We start from the raw sequence: 19,822 nt of genomic DNA, 5'->3' as shown, positions 1-19,822 counted from the left end.
TGGGACCTTTTGGAGAGAAAAAAAAAAAAAGACCCAGAATGCGTGCATCCAAAAACCTGCTCTGTTTTTGGTAATAAGATCTCACAGTGCTTCTGATGTTCAGGAATGGTTCTCCCTCAGATGTTACAAATGCAAAAGGGGGAGAAAAATGGCAGAATGGATCCAGCTTTTGAAGGAAGAAAGCACAACGGGACACACCACTGAGCTGGAGAAGAAAGGGGGAAAAAACAGCAAAACCTCTGGCTGTCTCCCTGACATGCTGCCCAAGGGGTAGGGAGAGATTCTGCGTCTACGGAGGCTGAACCTCACAACCAAGGTTTACAGGAAAAAAACCCCGCAGTGCCTTAACTGGGGACAAACCAACATCCCTGGCTAGAGAAATCTGTACAGGAGGGTGAGATTCTTCCATCTCTCCATTATTTGCAATTTATTTCTAGAGCTGGGGACCAATACATGGTTTTGCTTATCAATTCATGTTTTGGAAATGTACTGACTTCAAGCGTATCAATCTCCAAGACAACTACTCCCTGAGCTTGAACTTTGAAGGAAACCTTTGCAAAACACTAGCTCAAAAGGGGAGGAGAGCTCCTTAGACTGCCTAGCTTTAAACGCTGGGCATATATTTCATGTTTAATATGATTCCACATAGATGCTAAAATCTGCTTCTATAAAGCTTTATAAATAGTTTTAGTGTGTGGATTCAGTGAGTTTAATTCACTTATTTGCTGTGTTTCAGTACCTGGCAGAATTTGAGTCCAAATGCTAAATTTAACTTATTGCTATATATGATAATTCCACAAAATCCCTTTCTAAGCCAGAGTATCAGCATCACCCTCATCTGTGAAACTCCTTGCTATTGTCAGTAACCAGTGATCCACTTTTAAACACAGGTTTAATCATCAGTCTATGAGATCACAACCTGAGGTCTCAGCTACCCCTGGAATTATTCTGCATATGAATAGTGTAAACAGTTGTGTAAAAATCATGTAATCATGTCTGGATTTTTAGACTGAGGTGTAAAAATACTGGTTAACGGTGCTTCATATACAGAACTAATTTTAGAACACCCTCAAATTAAAAATGGGGGTGGGGAATAAGAAGTGTCTTGATAAAAAATGCTGACTCAGGGCCTCATTTCTATTAAGTGATTTACAGTGTCATTACTGCATTACTGTACGGAGCAGTGGCTCAGAGTAATTACCCTGTAATACACGATGACACTAATGTACTAGTAAACTACTGGAGTTTATACTTTATTCACTACTAGCATCAGGACTCTGAAAGGCAGGTAAAAATGCCCTGCATGCATAAACAATGTGTTTAAATGTCACCAGTGATAAAATTTTTAAAAAAAGGAGAACGAAGAGGCAGTTACAAATAAATCTGCCAGCTGAGAATTGCAACTGCATAGACCCACAGGAGCACTAAGACTGTATCGCTTTTTAATAATATGGGAAGGAAAGATGCTTTTATATCCCTACCCTGGCTCTATTTCCATTTATTACAATTAAAATTGTGCAGTGGCTTCTTTTTGCCACTCTTAAGTACTACATTGACCTGCACCTGGTGTTCAGCTCAGTGTGAGGGGGAATGCAGAAAGGAAGTGAAGACCATCAAAGCAACAGCCAAAAGCATTAGTGGTTTATGACAACGGTCATAATGCTGCTCTTTTTTAGAGTTCCAGCTACTGGAAATGTGGAGAACCAACAAGAGCTTCAGGACAGAGGTGTTTTGCCTCCTTTGTTTAAAACAGCTCTTGTGGTTACAGGATGAAGCTTGGAACATGACCTGAGTATGTCCTAAGGTGTCAGAAAATGCAGCCAAACAAAAAAACTTCATAACCCTCACACACTTAGAAACAAAACCCCCATGATTATTACAACACTCTAATGGTTTTTGGACGCTGAGGCTGGAAATGAGGCAGCAGTCGTGTAAGTAGAGCTATGCGACCCAGATCCCAGGGCCAGAGGAAAGCCTTGCCCTTCCCCTAGGAGACAGTACCAATTACTACATTTTTTACACCTCCTAGTCACCAGCTAATAGATTGATGCCTTCAGAGCTGGCTGCTTCCCTGGCCCTCTCCTATTAAGTTACACAAGGGGATTCGAGTCCTTTTACCAGTGTGTAGCAGCAGTAGTCAGTCCTTCCACCCTGAGCAGCCCTTTCTTTAAGATCTCTCAACTAGGGGGGTGGAGGCCCCAGTGGAAGCAGTTAATGTAACAGTTTATCTTGGATAAACTCAATTTTACCTTCTCTGCAAGCACTGCAACTGTTCTGCCCGACCCACTTTGCCCTGCTCCTGGTGGCAGTGCCATTCATCTTGCAGAGGTAGCTACGCCCTCACGAATGGCAGATTACTGAAGATTTTTGTTAGTCTTTATCTCTTTTATCTTGGAGAAACCAAAGCACAGATTCTTTGGCTGCTGCTGTTCCAGAGTCCTTGAGTCTTCCACAGGCTGCTCCAGACCCCATGGCAAGGATTTACATTGACCTATTCTAAGTAAGCTCTGAATCATCACATCCAACATTAAAGACAGACTTGAGCAAGAAGGTCCTGGAAGTCATAACTGTCTCTATCTTACTGGAGTGCTCTGATAAAAAAGAAAGGTAGTAAATTTTACTACTGGAGGTTTTCGAGTGGCTTAGAAGACGCTGACGATATCAAATGCATGTGTCAAAACTCAAGGTAGTTCACTCAAAGCTGAATGGAGGTTGTGCACTGCCAGCAGATTGTACGTGACCAGCCCGACTCATGACAAGACGAGATTTGGAGAGAGGACTGTGAATTGAGCATCCTCACACCCAAGCTCCACCACCCAACACATGGTTCCACCTTGCAGAGATGCAAAAGCAGCTACCAAGGAATAACAGTGCTGAGGCTGCTTCCATGCAGCAAGAGTCAATTCCTTAGTTTTTGTTACTGCATCAGCTAAGAAAACACACATTCACACTTACAAAGGGAAAAAACCCAGCAAATATTTACTCGCTCAAGTTATAGATCTAGCCACATGGATGCTGGTGGAAAAGCTCACTCAAAACTAAGGGAGCCTCTCACGCCAAGAGCATTAACAGTATTCTTTCATTTAGCCAACAAAGTCCTTGGGCCATTTGGAGGAGCAGGGCTTGCAATTGCAGCTGCAATTCACCAACACAAAAATTTTTCTGTCTCCCAGAATATTAGAGATGGGTAACAGAGTGAGATTTAGAAGACAGCTTTCTTCAGCTTGCATAACGACAGTGTGCCTATCCAGATTAATCCTGCATTAACACATTGCATCTTTCAATCGTAAGCACTTAGAGAAATGTGCACACACAAACACATACTCGCAGCCTTACAGTGTTGGGGCAGAATGGCAACAATCACTACAAAGGTCAATCCTGCACCCTTTCTGCCATTGTAGCACCCTTTGGAGAGTAAGACAAAGGAAAAACCCCAAACCTAAGCTATAGTGCATCTCCCTGACAACACGCTTTGGCTGTCCTCTTCCTCCCCTTCTCTTCCTCCACAACATCCCCTGTGTTCGATGTTCATACAGATTTCTGGAGCTGACCAGGAAAACCCTCCATATACTTGTTTGATTTTAGCTTTGCTATTACCCATTCCAAGAAGGAGAAGCTGGTCATTTTGATATCCTACCTGAATAATGACAACTGAATTAAAAGGAGCAAAGGGAGGTATAAGAAGTCCGCACCAGCATGGATATTTGCTCTGGGGCCAAGCTGATTTCCCCAGGCCACAGGGGCAAACACTGGGGGATCATCACAACACAGCCAGGGGACGATCTTCCAAATGGGGCAGAGAAATCAAAAGCTCAGATTCATATCACCTTATTTGCACCATTCAAGAGAGGCACCTATCTTAGCAGGGCTATTCTGGACTCACTCCATATGTATCAGCTACTAGCATTGCTCCTGAGGGCAATTGGCTCACCTAATATTTGAGTCATCCTCTAGAGTGAACATGTCTCCTCACCGACTCTAGAAAAAACCTCAAGCAGTGGTGACTCAGATTGAATCCAGGCCTGAACCACCACACAACCAGTTCTGCACCTTTACTCACCTGAGGGGTGGCTGAAATCTGCCTTTTTGCATACTGCCACCAGCCCCCTGTGCCTGTGTGCTGACATTAAGAAGGAAAGGAGGAAGGCAGAGGGCAGGACCTAGAGGTATACCCGTCCCTGCAGAAGTAAACTAGTGGGAAAAGCAAAACAGCTTGTGAACAAGATGGTGTGTTCAAAGCTATGTGATGGGGCACATGGGACATGGTCATCTCTCATAGAGCAGGAATTTGCTCCCAAGAGTGTCCTTGGATGGAGGGTGGTAACTTTACCATGGAGGCTCTATGGACAAATGAATGATATGCACTCATGCCTACAGCTGGTTCACAATGCACGTGCATTGTATCACTGACTCACCCTTGGATGGCGGTCTCTCCAGATCTGAATCGAGGTGGATCGGTGGGGCAATGTAGGAAACCTGCCCATGGTGAGCCTGCCCTGTGGACAAATAAGTGTTTTAGTTCTGTTGTTTCCTATAGAGATCTATCAGGGCTATAATTAAACATATAGCATTTTTATGGCACTGGATTCAAAACAGGTTTGCAAGTATTTTGTTCTATTGTGCATTTTTCACAATGAACTTCTATTTTGTGGAGACACCTGATGAAAAGCTGAAAACACTCCCATTCTTTTGGTTTTTCCATGCAGACATGGCTACTATGCTGAACTTTAGCTATACCTGCTTTACCATTATCGTGTACATTTTGCACGATGTTCTCTTAAAAGGCCATATGCCACAGAAGACAACTGATTTCACATAAGCCCATTCAATCTCACTCTAAGAGGGAAGCAGGCACTGCTGTGTCACAGCAGTTTTTGAGGGAAGCGTGGTATGAAGTACAACTGCATCTGTTTTTCCCACCTGCAGAAGACACAGATATCAGTTTGCAGAGCTCAGCATTGCTTTCACCTGGGTGGAAGCTTTTTGGTTCCCCACACTGCCATGCAGTTTCCCAGTTGCTAAAGACTCAATTCTTCTCCGGTAATTTGGAGGTAACTATATCGAGAAGCTTCTATTTATAATAAAAACATGTTGTTATAATTCATCTATTTACTGTAACAATTTACAGGGTTATTAATCTCTTTTTCTAAACATGGAAAGTTAATGACACATAGATTACGATAACAGTTAGAGTAACCTTCCCGTTTCAAGTAATATTCGTGCTGCAATAAAAGCAGTTGATTCCTCTTATGAGACACATTCCAAATAATTAATACGGCTCCCTGTTGACACTTGCTGTTGTTGCTCCAAGCAATTTCCAAGCTAGCGTCACAGGCAGTGGAGCAGCAGTACAGTCTTTGGGCTTCTTTGTAATGACATCCAGGAACACCATGAGTGCAGTATGCTGGTGCACATAGTATGTTGAAAACATCTCTTCAGGGGGATAAAGTATTAATGGGACAGGGGGAAAAAAAAAGAAGTGTGTCTGAATGGGCAGGATATATTTACCGCTTTACGCTGAGACTGACTCAGATAATTTGCATTATTAGCCATTACAACAACTGGATGTTATTCAGGTTTAAAATCTACCGACACATCATAAATTCTATATTTGCTTTTAAGTGCTTTAACATGGAAAATCTGCTTCAGGCAAACCCATAGTTAATAACGAGTTACCCTGCTTTCCCCTTCTCGTTTACATGTTAAAAATCCATTTGATGTCATTAGTGAGCACAAGTAATCATTAATAGCTGCTTGGTTCTGCAGCAGAAACAGGCAGACAGTCTGTTCTCACTCCAAGCTGCTCAACGTGCAGGATCAGTGCCCTTATAACCATAGGACAGGCTCCCCATTTGCTGCATCAAAGATACCACTGAAACGCAAAATAGCTGAGGTTGGCAGGGAGCTCTGGAAATCAGCTAGTCCAGCCCAAGGGCAACATGAGCCCACGGCAAGTGTCCAGTCTTATTTTTAGTATCTGCAAGGATGGAGACTCCACAACCTCTCTGGGCAACCTGTACCAGGGCTTGGCCACCCTCACAGGAAAAAAAGAAAAAGCTTTTTCTTACATTTAAATGTAATTTCCTTTATTTAATTTTGTGCCTTTTGTCCTGTCACTGGATGCCTCTAAGAAGAGCCTGGCTCCACCTTCTTCTCCATCAGGTCTGTCAGCCTGACCTTGGTGCCAGGGAAGATTATGGAGTGGTTCATATTGAGTGCGTTCAACAGGCATGTGCAGGTCAACCACAGGATCAGGCCCAGCCAGCATGGGTTCATGAAAGGCAGGTCCTGCTTGACCAACCTGATTTCCTTTTATGACCTGGTGACCCACCTGGTGGATGAAGGAAAGGCTGTGGATTTCATCTACCTGGACTTTAGTAAAGCCTTTGACACAGTCTCCCACAGCATTCTCCTTGGGAAGCTGGCGGCTCATGGCTTGGACGGGCGTACTCTTTGCTGGGTAAAAAACTGGCTGGGTGGCCAAGCCCAGAGAGTAGTGGTAAATGGAGTTAAGTCCAGTTGGCGACTGGTCACGAGCAGTGTTCCCCAGGGCTCAGTTATGGGGCCAGTCTTGTTTAACATTTTTATCAATGATCTGGATGAGGGGATTGAGTGCACCCTCAGTAAGTTTGCAGATGACACCAAACTGGGTGGGAGTGTCGATCTGCTGAAGGGTAGGATGGCCCTGCAGAGGGACCTGGACAGGCTGGATTGATGGGCTGAGGCCAACTGTATGAGGTTCAACAAGGCCAAGCGCTGGGTCCTGCACTTCGGTCACAACAACCCCATGCAACACTACAGGCTTGGGGAAGAGTGGCTGGAAAGCTGCCTGGCCAAAAAGGACCTGGGGGTGTTGGTAGACAGCCGGCTGAATATGAGCCAGCAGTGTGCCCAGGTGGCCAAGAAGGCCAACAGCATCCTGGCTTGTATCAGAAATAGTGTGGCCAGCAGGAGCAGGGAGGTGATCATCCCCCTGTACTCAGCACTGATGAGGCCGCACCTGGAATACTGTGTCCAGTTTTGGGGCCCTCAAAACAAGAAAGACATTGAGGTGCTGGAGTGTGTTCAGAGAAGGGCAACAAAGCTGGTGAAGGGTCTGGAGCACAGGCCTTATGAGGAGCAGCTGAGGGAACTGGGATTGTTTAGCTTAGAGAGGAGGAGGCTGAGGGGAGACCTTATAGCTCTCTACAACTCCCTGAAAGGAGGTTGTAGTGAGGTGGGTGTTGGTCTCTTCTCCCATGTAGTTAGCAATAGGACGAGAGGAAATGGGCTCAAGCTGCGCCAGGGGAGGTTTAGATTGGATATTAGGAAAAATTTCTTCACGGAAAGGGTGGTCAAGCATTGGAACAGGCTGCCCAGAGAGGTGGTGGAGTCACCATCCCTGGAAGTGTTCAGAAAATGGGTAGACGTGGCACTTTGGGACATGGTTTAGTAGGCATGGTGGTGTTGGGTTGACTGTTGGACTGATGATCTTAGAGGTCCTTTCCAAACTTAATGATTCCTAGTTTTTACTTTCATTAAAAAATAATCCAGCCACCAAACCAGGAAACATGAAATTATTACTCTACCCTTAATTGGTTTAGTGGTGGACTTGGTAATGTTAGGTTAATGGTTGGACTGGATGATCTTAAAGGTCTTTTCCAACCTGAATGATTCTATGATTCTGTGATTCTTTATTTCCCCTGTCAGGTACTTATACACATCAGTAAAATCCCCTGGACCACATCTGGTCCAGGCTGGACAGTCCCAGCTCTCTCAGCCTCTCATTGTGGCCCTTTGCTGGACTGGCTCCAGTAAGTCCCTGTCTCTCTTGTACTGGTTAGCCCAGCACTGGACCCAACACCCAGATACATCTCACCAGTGCTGTGCAGAGGGACAGGATCATCTCCCTCGACCCACTGGCAATGCTCTGCCTAGTGCAGCCCGGGAGGCTGGTGGCCTTTTTTGCCCTACGGGCACATTGCCAGCATGTGGGCTTTTGTTGGGTTTTGGTTTTTTTTTTTTTTTTTAGATTTTTTATCACCTGGTCTTCTTGGGATCAAGTGATCCCAAATACAAAAAAGAATAATTCTGCAGGCTTTAAGGGCTAGGCTGGAGTAAAGAAGACACATGCACAGTATATAAAAGATTACAAAACATCTGCAAGTTTGTTTAGACATTCATTACAATTCAGTAATAACTATAGAAGTTTATGAATGTTTTATAAAAGCTTTTACCTAATATGGAGGAAGAAGTAGCATCAAATGCTCTCTTGTGATAAATGAAAGAAGTTGCAGAAAGCTTTTATCTACTTGCTGCTGATGCAAAACACAGTACTTCCAAAAAAATATCAAACTTGACTTCTGTTAGACTGTACAGTTCTTGCAATGCTAATAAATCAAATTTGGGGTTTTCATATTCTCTCTATAAAAAAGCAATGCAAACAATTGTTGTGCTTCATTTTCTGGGCATGAATGCCAGCTTAGTTGCTCTTCAGACTCATCACAGTCTTCCCATACGAGGAACAAAGGCTCTCCGCTGCTACCTGTGGCCCGAATTATACATTCAGGATCAAGATACCTTGTAAACCTTCTTGTTAATCAACAGAATAAACATTTTTTCTTTGGTTTTATTATTATTGGCAATGGTGACACCTGAGAGGGTTGAGTGAAGGGAGGCAAGGGGGGGTGCCTGAAGCAAGCCCTAGCAATATGACTGGTACACAAGCACATGGAGAAAACTCTGACTCAGGAGGCCAAACTGGAGGATCACAGCAATGGTGCTTCTGGCTTTAAAGGTATTACAAGTTTTGCCACTGACTCCATTAAAAACCACAATTTTACCCAACGGACCTATGCAAGATTTTGAGGCTATCACTGTTGTGGTTTAACCCAGAAGGCAGCTAAACACCACACAGCTGCTCGCTCACTCCTAGTGGGATGGAGGAGAGAATTGGGGAAAAAAAAGCAAAATTCGTGGGCTGAGATAAAGACAGTTTAATAGGACAGAAAAGGAAGGGAAAATAATAACAATAATGATAAAAGAATATACAAAATAGGTGACGCACAACCCAACTGCTCACCACTCGCCGACTGATACCCAGCCAGTTCCCAAGCAGTGGTCGCTGCCCCCAGGCCAACTCCCCCCAGTTTATATACTGAGCATGACATCATATAGTATGGGATATCCCTTTGGCCAGTTTGGGTCAGCTGTCTTGGCTGTGCCCCCTCCCAGTTTCTTAGTAGCAGAGCATGGGAAGCTGAAACGTTCTTGACTAGTGTAAGCACTGCTTAGCAACAACTAAAACATCAGTGTGTTATCAACATTATTCTCATACTAAATCCAAAACACTGCACTATGCCAGCTACTAGGAAGAAAACTAACTCTATTCCAGCTGAAACCAGGACAATCACTGGTGCAGCTCAAGTTGGTCGCAAAGACTGACAGGACAAGTTTTGCCAAGTGACGCCAACTCCCAGTCTCTTTTGCCTGAATTTTGCAGTTCCAGATGTTTACTTCAAACCCCAGCTCTAGGAACGAGTGACTCCAATCTCCCCCTCTCCAGTTCCAGCTACTGCAGAAAAATACTTGAAAAGGGGAATGTGAAAACCTTAACAAAAAAAGAGATGGCAGAAACACTCAACACCTCCCTCTCCATATTGCCTGGTCCTTCAGCTGCTTTTTCTGCCTGTTGGATCTGAGCTAACAATGGTGCAGAACCAGGAGGTGGGACATAGCCTCCCTTGCCTGCATGACCATCTCTCCAGCTGTCAGGCTTTCATTCTACCCACACATCTATTAACTCACAAGCCTATTTGATTGACCGCTGTTCGACCTGAAGAGCTGCCCACATGCTAACCAATATAGGCCTGGTACCCGTGCCTATAGAAGAGAAAATGACTGTCGGGTCCTTCCCGAATTTTTCAGGTCATTCCAAAAATAACTGCACCTCTTTAAATAAGTGGCTCAGTTTTCAGTTATTTAAAAAAAAAAAAAAAAAAAAAAAAATCTGGCTTCCCACAAAATACCAAAGGTCAAGATGTCTCTGTTGTTGATAGGAAGTTGGGCATGCCTCATATCATTAACAGCTTGCATGGCCTTCTCCAAATCCCACTCTGAGTATAACCATCTGGTGTTCCTGCAGCTGGTTCCCAGGTAAAAAAGTAAACAGCAATCAAAAGCCATCATCAAAGTAACATGCGATGAAGTTGCCCGTTTCGTATCTAATTGCTAAGGTTGGGCTCCATTTCCCTTATTCCTCCTGCTGGTGAGGTTTGCCCACTGATATGGCTGATGGCCATGGCTCTCCATGAGTGGCAGGAGTGCAGCAGGGGGAGCAATGGGCAACAAGGGCTAATGCTGGAAGACAACTGTGGGTCAGTCCTTGTCTGCTTTTTTTGTATCATACCACAAGGACTCAGGTCTGGCCAACACTGCATAAATGTCAAAACTATCTGAGGTGAGACTGGGCACACAGTAAGTGTGACACAGGTAGCCACAAACTCCCTGTCTTCTGCTCACGCCGCTCTCTCAATGAGGACAGACATACAGCATCCATAGTAGCCAGGCCATATGCATGTGCTGTCGCAATGGGAAAAGAAGCATGTTTGGTAGCAGCAATTTTGGGAGTGAAATATAGATATGACCTTGAAAGCCCACCTGGTGACATGGCCTTTCTTGGGTAGAGGAAACAGGGGAGATGTTTGTGGATTAGAAAAAGTGCCTGGCTGGCCATTATTTTCAGGCCTGACACGAGAGATGCAACACATTTTTAAAAGCCAATAACTTAGAATAACAAAGATAATGTTTTGTGAAGACTGAAGGAAACATAATAGCTTGGCCTAAGGGATCTGGATGCTCATAGACAGAAAATAAACATCCACTCCTCTTCAAAAATCTGCCCCTAAGTGATTTAGTCATCTACAGATGCCACAATATAAAATTACAGACAAAAACCTGCGAATGCGTGGACTAACCAAGGAAAGTAGCAATAAAGCAGTCTCATCTGTTTATCTATTAAAAACACTTCCCCCCAGTCCTTTTCGGAAACATACCCACTATTTGTAGCATCTTACAGGGCAGACCTCCCTCCTGACCCTATGCCGAGTTTCCAGTGCCCGTCACGTTTGATTTTTCTAGAGCACAACTCCTATCATCATGTATGCACACGGAAAACCTTTCTGCCCAGCCCTTGCTCATTTTCTCCCTTTCTCCCTGAGATTTTACTGTGCACTGTTACAGCGAAAACCTGAATAGAAAACATAAGACTGGAAGATTCAAATCCCCAAAAGCAACGAGAAAGAACACCAACATTTACCAGACTAAAAATAAGCCTTTTAAAACATTTGATGAGAGACCTCTTAAACATCTGATAACTTGCCTCCTAAAGCTCTGGTCCTGGCTATGCCATGAAGATAACTAAATTCACCAGAATGGCTGGTTCTCTCTTTTCCCTACTGCTCCTTTGCTCTGTGCCCATGGTACCATGGTGGGCATGGACAGTTGTGCACCTGAATTGCAGTTCTTCCCCATGCCAGACCCAGCTCCAGCAGCAGCAATGAGAAGCCACCGGGAGATACTATTTTTTAAACAAACTTGCTTCAAACCATTTGTCTCAAGGGGTGAGATCCCCCTTTCTTTACTGTCCTCATCCAGAGGTGATCACTGCAACATTTTTTGCTGCCATGTCAGACTGCATTTCTTGCTTAGTTTTCCACCCATTTTCCAGCCTTTTTTGGTATGTTTTTGTCTTCCATGGGCTCACCAGTTCTCAAGATCCTTCTTAGACTGCCTAGCTAGCATTTCATGCAGAGGATTTAATTTAATTTTGTGCTGGTACCTCTGATGACCCGGTACTCCCATGCACTGCCTCCCCTATGCCACTTGTCAGCACCTCCGAATGCAGCCACCTCCATGGACTTAATCCTTCATTCTGTTTGCCCACTCACTTGGATCACTAATGAGTTAAGTTAATAACCGTGAAAAAGCACATTGATTCCCGAGACTTTGATTTCAGTTCTTCACTTTTTTTTTTTTTTTTTTTTTAATAACAATGGGATGGGCACACACTAGGTACGCTGAATATATATTCTAAGGAAAAGTCTTGGAAAACATACTGACATTTTTACTAATATCTTTACAGATAATGTATACTTTGCATGCTGTGGCCTTTCTTTCCACGTAACTGAAAAATTCCATTTGTAAAAGCAGTCCAGTTTGTCTGTGATGATCTGATCTGTAAAAAACAACACTACTTTTTGGCCACATTTCTGTAATCCTTTAACTGTTAATGGGATTTTTTAAAAAATCTAATTTATTATCTAACTGAAGACTACATTCCACTTTGTTGGATTGCAGTTTCCAGGATCATCACTCTCATCCTCTTTAATTTCCAAAATTAGTACTTTTTTTTTGTCCTTTTTTCTCCACTCATGAGTCTTTTTGAACTCCATAATATGTAGGCACATACAAAAACATGTGGGAAGAGAAATTAAAAAGCTGGCGGGTTTGCTAACAAACTCTTCTGACATGCCATTAAACAAATTTCATTCAGACCTATTACTTGGCATATATTCAGACTTCTCCCGGCAGCCTTTTTTTCTGTCTTTCATCAATGACTATCTTTACAAAACATTATTTCCTCACTGCCCACCCTTTTCCATTTTGCATTAAAAGCTTTCTTTTTAAATAAAGCTTTTATAAAGCCATTCCCTACCTCAGACATGTCAGAGTTAGCACTGATTCTGTCCACCGCTTCATTTATTCATGGACTTTTATGGAGTATCTCTCTTTCATCTGTACATCTCTCTCTCATCTTTCATTGCCCTTTTAAATCCTTAGGGTGGCAGTAACTCATCTGCTCCCTCTTCTTCTCTCCTTCCCAGGGTTGCTTCCCTGTCCTTCCCCTAGAGCCGTGCATACCTCTGAATACAAGAAAACCCTCTTTTCCAAAGGGCGTGCTCTGACTACATTATCTCTGCTCCTTTGCCATTTTGCCTCGTATTTCATACTGGGAACCATTGCAAGCTTAAAACAAAATGCAGCAGGGAAAGTAGGGTACCTGCAAGCATGGCTGCGTGCGGAGGGACTGCTGGGTCCTGGTCACAGCTGCCTTCTGAAAATGGAGGTTACTGAAACTGTCAGCCTCAATGGGCATTGACAGAGACTCTACAGTCTCTGCTGAGGAGATGGCTCCTGTGCAAAGCTAGCATAACAAGCAAATGTTTCTTCTCCCATACTGTTCTTGACAGGAGCGAAGTTATAATATTGCAACTCTATACATTGTTTAGCTATACATTGCTTTTGAAGCTGTCATAAAATGTATATAATAGCAGCTCTTTCAAATGCCAGTATCTGGGACATGGTTTAGTGGGCATGGTGGTGTTGGGTTGACTGTTGGACTGATGATCTTAGAGGTCCTTTCCAAACTTAATGATTCCTAGTTTTTACTTTCATTAAAAAATAATCCAGCCACCAAGCCAGGAAACATGAAATTATTACTCTACCCTTAATTGGTTTAGTGGTGGACTTGGTAATGTTAGGTTAATGGTTGGACTGGATGATCTTAAAGGTCTTTTCCAACCTGAATGAATCTATGATTCTGTGATTCTATTGTGTGCTGATGCATCTTATCTTACAGGTGTAATGTAAAGTCTGAGTGTAGGAGATGCAGGACTGCACAATTTCTTTTCTTTTTTTTTTTTTTTTTACTAAAAACCTGCTTTGATATGTGCATTTTGCTTCTCTGCCTTCCAAAGAGAGGGGTCAACAGGAAAAGTCATAAAGAACCAATTTTCCAATGAGAAGCAAGAGGCAGGTTCTCACCTCCCTGTCGCAAGCTGCGGCTGAGTTTGCCAGTACTGACCAAAGCAACCTGCAGGCTCAGCCATGGGGGCTGCCAAATACAAAGAAAACCTTGGAGTTGAGGAAGAAAGCTCGATAAAGGATGCGGGGAGAGGGGTGAGCTGGGGAGACATTTGGCTAAGTCTTTGTCACACATGCCATCTCGTGTTTTAGAGCAAATGCAAATCCAAAAGCAGCTCCTGGCAGTGTGCTTGTGTGAGCAGAAAGCATGATAAAATGGACTAGTCTTTTCCAAGGATGTACTATTCCTGCTTTGGTTCTGTCACAACAAACAACAGCCTTAACCATGAGACGAAGGAAATCAAAATGGCCTTTTTCGATGACCAAACTGTCCCTCATGTGACAGCCTTTACCTGGGAGGGCCTAAGCTAGGTTTGAACTACAGGCAAAAATAAGGACAAAAATAATGCCAAAGGAGTGGGTTAAAAACTGTCTGAGTATTATAGCAGCTGAAGCAATTGAAGATGTTTTACTAGTGGCAGCTGCATATTTTCAAAGGAGCATTTAGGTCTCAGAAATTCATGTCCCAGCTGAAGTCAGAAGTGAAGAACCTTCTTCAAGTCACACTGACATTTCTCGTTTTGCTGTGCAAACACTGTAATTTGTGTTTTGTGTTTAGATGAACCTCACCCCTTTGTCAAGGACTTAAAACATTTGATTTAGCAGCACCTTGGCTCCAGTGATGCTCTGCATCCTCCAGTGGATGTCCCAGGACTTACCCTGCGGTACGAGATCCTGGAGTAAGGGCCAGGGAGGAGGAAGAAGGAGAAGAAGAAGAAGAAGAAGAAGAAGAAGAAGAAGAAGAAGAAGAAGAAGAAGAAGAAGAAGGAGGAGAAGAAGAAGAAGAAGAAGAAGAAGAAGAAGAAGAAGAAGAAGAAGAAGGAGAAGAAGGAGGAGAAGAAGAAGAAGAAGAAGAAGAAGGAGAAGAAGAAGAAGACGAAGAAGAAGAAGAAGAAGGAGGAGGAGAAGAAGAAGAAGAAGAAGAAGAAGAAGAAGAGGAGGAAGAATAAGAGGAAGAATAAGAGGAAGAAGAAGAAGAAGAGGAAGAAGAAGAAGAAGAAGGAGAAGAATAAGAATAAGAATAAGAATAAGAAGAAGGAGGAGAAGAAGAAGAAGAAGAAGAAGAAGAAGAAGAAGAAGAAGAAGAAGAAGAAGAAGAGGAAGAAGAGGAGGAAGATGAAGAAGAAGAAGAGGAAGAAGAAGAAGAAGAAGAAGAAGAAGAAGAAGAAGAAGAAGAAGAAGAAGAAGAAGAAGAAGAAGAAGAAGAAGAAAACAACCCGGGAAGTATTTCACATGTGTCATTATAATTAAACAATATTAAAGACCTCCTATCTTTCCCCCATACAGCAGCACATGGAGGGAGGCCATATCCAGGGCTGGCTTTCCCCAGCGCCCAAGGCAGGGAGCTGACCTGCAGGGCTACACGTTTTTTGAGCTTTGCTCCCTGAAAGCTTGCCCGGCGGGCTGAAGAAACAAGACATATCATATTATTCTTCCCCTCCCAGATGTGCTCGCTGTGCTATGAAATACAATTTACCAGTCACCTGCACTGGAAAACAAAGTAGGAAGGAGAGGGATTTTGGTGCAGAGGAGACCGAGGGATTTGGAGCAATGTCCTCAGAGTCCTGGGGCAGATGACGAATATTGGTAACCACAAACCAGCTAGAGTGGGTTTAGCAATGGTGAATGCAGTGAAGCCCAGGGACACCTCTCAAAGATTTAATCTGATATGAAGAGAGCTGTGCCAGCTCCTGCCATCCTTACTCTGCTCTTGTCCCAGAAGTCAAACAGGACTTTTCCAACTGCCTTAGTGGGTCAAGCCTAGCCTGTTCTGCCTCAGATGAGGCTGAAAAGACTTGGGATGGAGAAGTTAGGAAGAGTTTTTGGGCGGAAACCTAGCCAAAGCAATCCAGTCCATCTGCAGAGGCAAAATTGTTCCTTAACATTGTTTTGAAAAGTGTCTCCTTGGGGCTGCCCAGCTGCCTCCCAGATGCTGAGCAGCAGATCTCATCATCAGAAGATTTCATCTTTGTTTTCCCTTTTGGGTGGGTTGAGGGGGGGGGTGGTGGCAGGGGGACAAGTCCTGCTGCCTCCCTACCTGAGGTGCTTCTGCCTTATTTTTTCCACGTTGCTTGCTCTTTTCCCCCCACCTGTGCTCCTTTACTGCCCTTAGCTGCTGTGCTGTCACTATCACTCATGTTTCTTGTCTCCCCCATCTTCCTTAGCTGGGCACTCTTAACCAAGGGTGCAGCTTCGTGTTATAGCTAACCAATTTCACAGCAGTCTTCCCTACCCTGGGACATGGCCAGGCACTTCCATTCCCTCTCTTGCAGCAGATCTGCCAATTAATGCAAGCACAGAGCGAGCTAGAGCTGATCTGATGGAAAACAACCTACCGAAAACAATAATTACTAGTTTTCCACTGGTTCAATGAGCAGAACCAATTCAGGCTGCCGTGGTGGCAGTGCCAGATCTGATCCAAAGGAAAGGGCAAGAATAAAAGAGCCAGGGGTGGGATAGGGACAGCTATCGGTTTAACTGTAACATAAAACCACACCTGGGAATAGTAGTGGCATTGTATCTGGATGTCCCCTCCATCTCTCTCCTTGCCCCAGGGAGACTCCCGTGAATTGCATCCTTCTTCACCACCTTTCAGACAGCTTCTAATCCACCTGCCAGCATAATTTAGAGAGCTACGTCTCACAACTCTAGGTCAAGGGTTTTAATGAAAGCCAAACGCATTACAGCACACTCACTCCTCACAGGCAGAGCTTGGGACACAGCCCTGTCTTTCTGTTACTTGTGCTGCTCTTGTTCATGCAGAAAGGGGAGCAGTGGGGGCAAAGAAGAAATCAGGCAGTAACTCTTGCCATGTTGAGCTTAAATTTCAGTAGCAAAGCGTCCGGGGGGTTTGTCAGAGAAATAAGCTGAGATGCTGGATTACATGGTAGGAGACATGTCCGAAGCAGACAGGTAGATCTGTGAGTCACCAGCCTGGAGACGGTAATTGAAGTGTCTCGTGGTTTCAGATATTGTGAGATGTGGTCCAAGAATTTGTCACTCTCACTTTCCTCCATTTGTGACAGCCTGTAGCAGATGTCCCCTCCAATTCTGCCTTTATTTTCCAGCCTGTATGTCTCTGCATGCATAGCGTGGTCCCCATCCCCACATTGTACCTCCCTGGTACTGCCTATACCTCTGCTGCAATCCTCTCTCTTTCTCCTCTGCCACCTCCCAAGGAGGTGGGACCTTGCCTCCACTCACCTTCTATGTCAGACAAGTATCTCTCCAGGAACTCATGATTGCAAGCCTCCAAGGAACAATTTCAGCACACAGGCCTTTTTCACTGGCTCCCAATGCGCATCCTCCTGTCCAGCTTAATGAACTCCATCTTCCATAGACGCATGACCACATACCATGCAACCCTTAACTCCTATCTTCCATGGGTTTCCGTGACTATTCCTCTCTGCGACTGCAGCCCAGAAAGGACTGCCAGATAATAAAGCATTAAAGCAGTCTTCTTTGTTACAGGTATTTTTATCAACTGCTCTCATTAAGAAAGTGCAAAGAGATGAGTAATTTGTTTTCTGAGCAGGTCAGTGCACCCTAACTTCATTAATCACTTCTTTTGATCTGCAAGGGGAGCCTTGAGACAGGCAGTACAGCCTGCCTGATTCTGCTTCCAGCTTGCTGCCAAGCTTCAGCTATAGTGCAAAATTCCTGCAAGAAGAGGGGAAAGACTCCATCCCAAAGTGAGCGACCAAGCAGTAAATGAGATTAATGCTACGTTAGTTGATGAAGAAATGAAACAAGGGTGGGTATTTTCTCCATGACCTAAACAAACAGTAATCTAAGCCACCTAATCTTCTTTTTTTTTCTTTACTTCTTTCTTTCTTTTTGAGATAATATAAGGTATGTCTCAGCATGAAGGACATGGCTGCCTGTAGAGAGATTTTGACAACTCCCCTCTGAGTGCTAAAATGCTGTCAGCGGAAAAACTGAGCTGTTCGGGCAAATTGATCCACCTCTGACAGACTTCCTCTCTGTTTTCATGTTTTCTCTCTCAATCAAAAGCCTCCTAAAGAATACATGGTTTCAGTTCAATCTCAGAAAAGGGGAGAAGAGGGGAGATCACCTACTTTTGCTGCACTGTTCATCACTAACCTAGCCGGATAGAGAAACCTGTGAGAGGAAGAGGAATGCCTCAATAAGTCTCTTGCATTTCCCCATTGCAGACGTTCTGAATACAACAGTTTCCCTAACTCACATATAGTAATTGCACATGGACTGTCTGACTGCCGGCGAGGGCGGAGTCAATACGTTTTGGATGCAGACAGTAACAGCATAGGAAGCACAGCTTTTAGGCCTGAGTTTATCTCCAATGCCAGTAACAGGCAAGCTGCTGGATCATCCATCCAAAGAAAGTCTTACTGGTATTTTTTTTCAATAATCATTAGGAATCATCTCCCCCTTCCTCACCCCAAAGAAAATGAAATGTAAGCATTTTTAAACCTTGTCCCTAGCTGTGAATATATCTGTAACCTTTCCACATCAGTGACAATTTTGAATACAATTTTTGATGGTCAAATCCTGGGAGCACTCTTACCACTTTATAGCAAAGATTAAGCATGTTCCTGTCACAGTCAGTAAAAGAGCATCTCTTTCTATCGCCTCGATCAGGAACTCTAGAAATCCCCAGTCCTTTGCCTTGCAAAGACAATTTGGAGCTGCATTGTTTTTGCATTCTTTTCACCTTTACATGTAACATAGCTTTACAACTCAATGACTGCTGTCTTGCTCGTTGGGTCTTAAAACATGGTGACGTTTGTTTATTTTTCCTCTTTACCTGCCTGCTGGAAACTCAACTGGGAAACCTGTGCTCAATGTGGCCAATTTAATTTTTTTTTTTTTTAAAGACCCATGCAGCAGAATTGCTGATGTATAGATTCAAAGATGTCTGAACTCTGTAGCTTACCAATTTTAGTTTTGGTGAAGTCAACTATGGACTTTATAAACTTCATCATGTCCCTTTTCATTGCTTGATGAAGCCAGGAACGACACAGGAGGTTTCACCATCTCTTCCCTTCATGTTGCCATCCTACACTTACTTCCTTCTACACGTCCAGGGACTGAGAAGTTTGCAATGGGTCAGAAACTGCACAAGCCCACTGACTCCAAAATAACTGCGCGCACAACACAGGTCCATACATTAAACAACATTCTATAGACCGGACGTTTCATACAAGGTCAAATATCAATTTTTAGTACCAGATACTCTGTATTTGGAACCTAAATTCTTCAAGGCCTTTCAAGCAAGTCTATTCTTATCGTAGTTCCCACGATGTTACTGTAGGCCTTTGGATGACAGTTTTGATTATAAGTCTGCACACTGCCTAGAACAATAAGATCCTGATTGGTACTTCTTGAATAATACATATTAATTCTCGCCTGAGCCTCTTTCACACTGTATGAGTCATGCTGGATGCTGCAAGGGCAGCAGACAGGTCTGCAAGGGCACTGCTCTGTCTTGCCAGCACTGGGGCAAGGGTCCCAAGGCACCGCCAAATTTCCTGATCCCATTGATCTAGCTGTATACACGCAGGGGGAAGAGGCATGTTACACTACATCTTTTCTGATGTGTCTGTCTGGCCCCAAAAAGGATTACAGGAGACATACAGCATGACTGAAAATGAGACCACAGTGTCTGAAAAGTACATGCAAAAGGTGATGTGTTTCAACCCAGCTGAAAACTCTTTCAGCTCCTTCTGCTTCAGGCTCCTGCTCTTTGCAGTGAAATATGCTGCTGTAAAACTAATAGACAGCTTTAGTTCTATTTTCTTTTGCAACAGACAATATTAAAATTGTCCTTAGTCATACATACCATCACCTCTGAAACACAATCACCCAGCACCTCAATGCAAGAGAAATATTTTTCTCCCTTTAGAGCTACAACCCCTTAGTTGTTTTAATGAACATACAG

General features: G+C 43.8%; 1 protein-coding gene across 17 annotated transcripts in view; it reads right to left on the bottom strand.

The window, feature by feature from the left end:
- Positions 1 to 19,822, bottom strand: part of ADGRL3 (adhesion G protein-coupled receptor L3) — a 286,653-nt gene that overhangs the window by 140,494 nt on the left and 126,337 nt on the right. For all 17 annotated transcript variants that reach the window (XM_075709711.1, XM_075709712.1, XM_075709714.1 and 14 more), the window contains one exon: positions 4,416 to 4,496. In XM_075709711.1, the coding sequence (XP_075565826.1) occupies positions 4,416 to 4,496 (81 nt within the window). The remainder of the gene's footprint in view (positions 1 to 4,415; positions 4,497 to 19,822) is intronic.

This window comes from Pelecanus crispus, chromosome 4, assembly GCF_030463565.1.
Source record: "Pelecanus crispus isolate bPelCri1 chromosome 4, bPelCri1.pri, whole genome shotgun sequence".
In the NCBI taxonomy this organism is placed as follows: Eukaryota; Metazoa; Chordata; class Aves; order Pelecaniformes; family Pelecanidae; genus Pelecanus; species Pelecanus crispus.
Note: the sequence above shows the minus strand (reverse complement) of the source record. Positions and strands in the feature narration are given on the sequence as shown.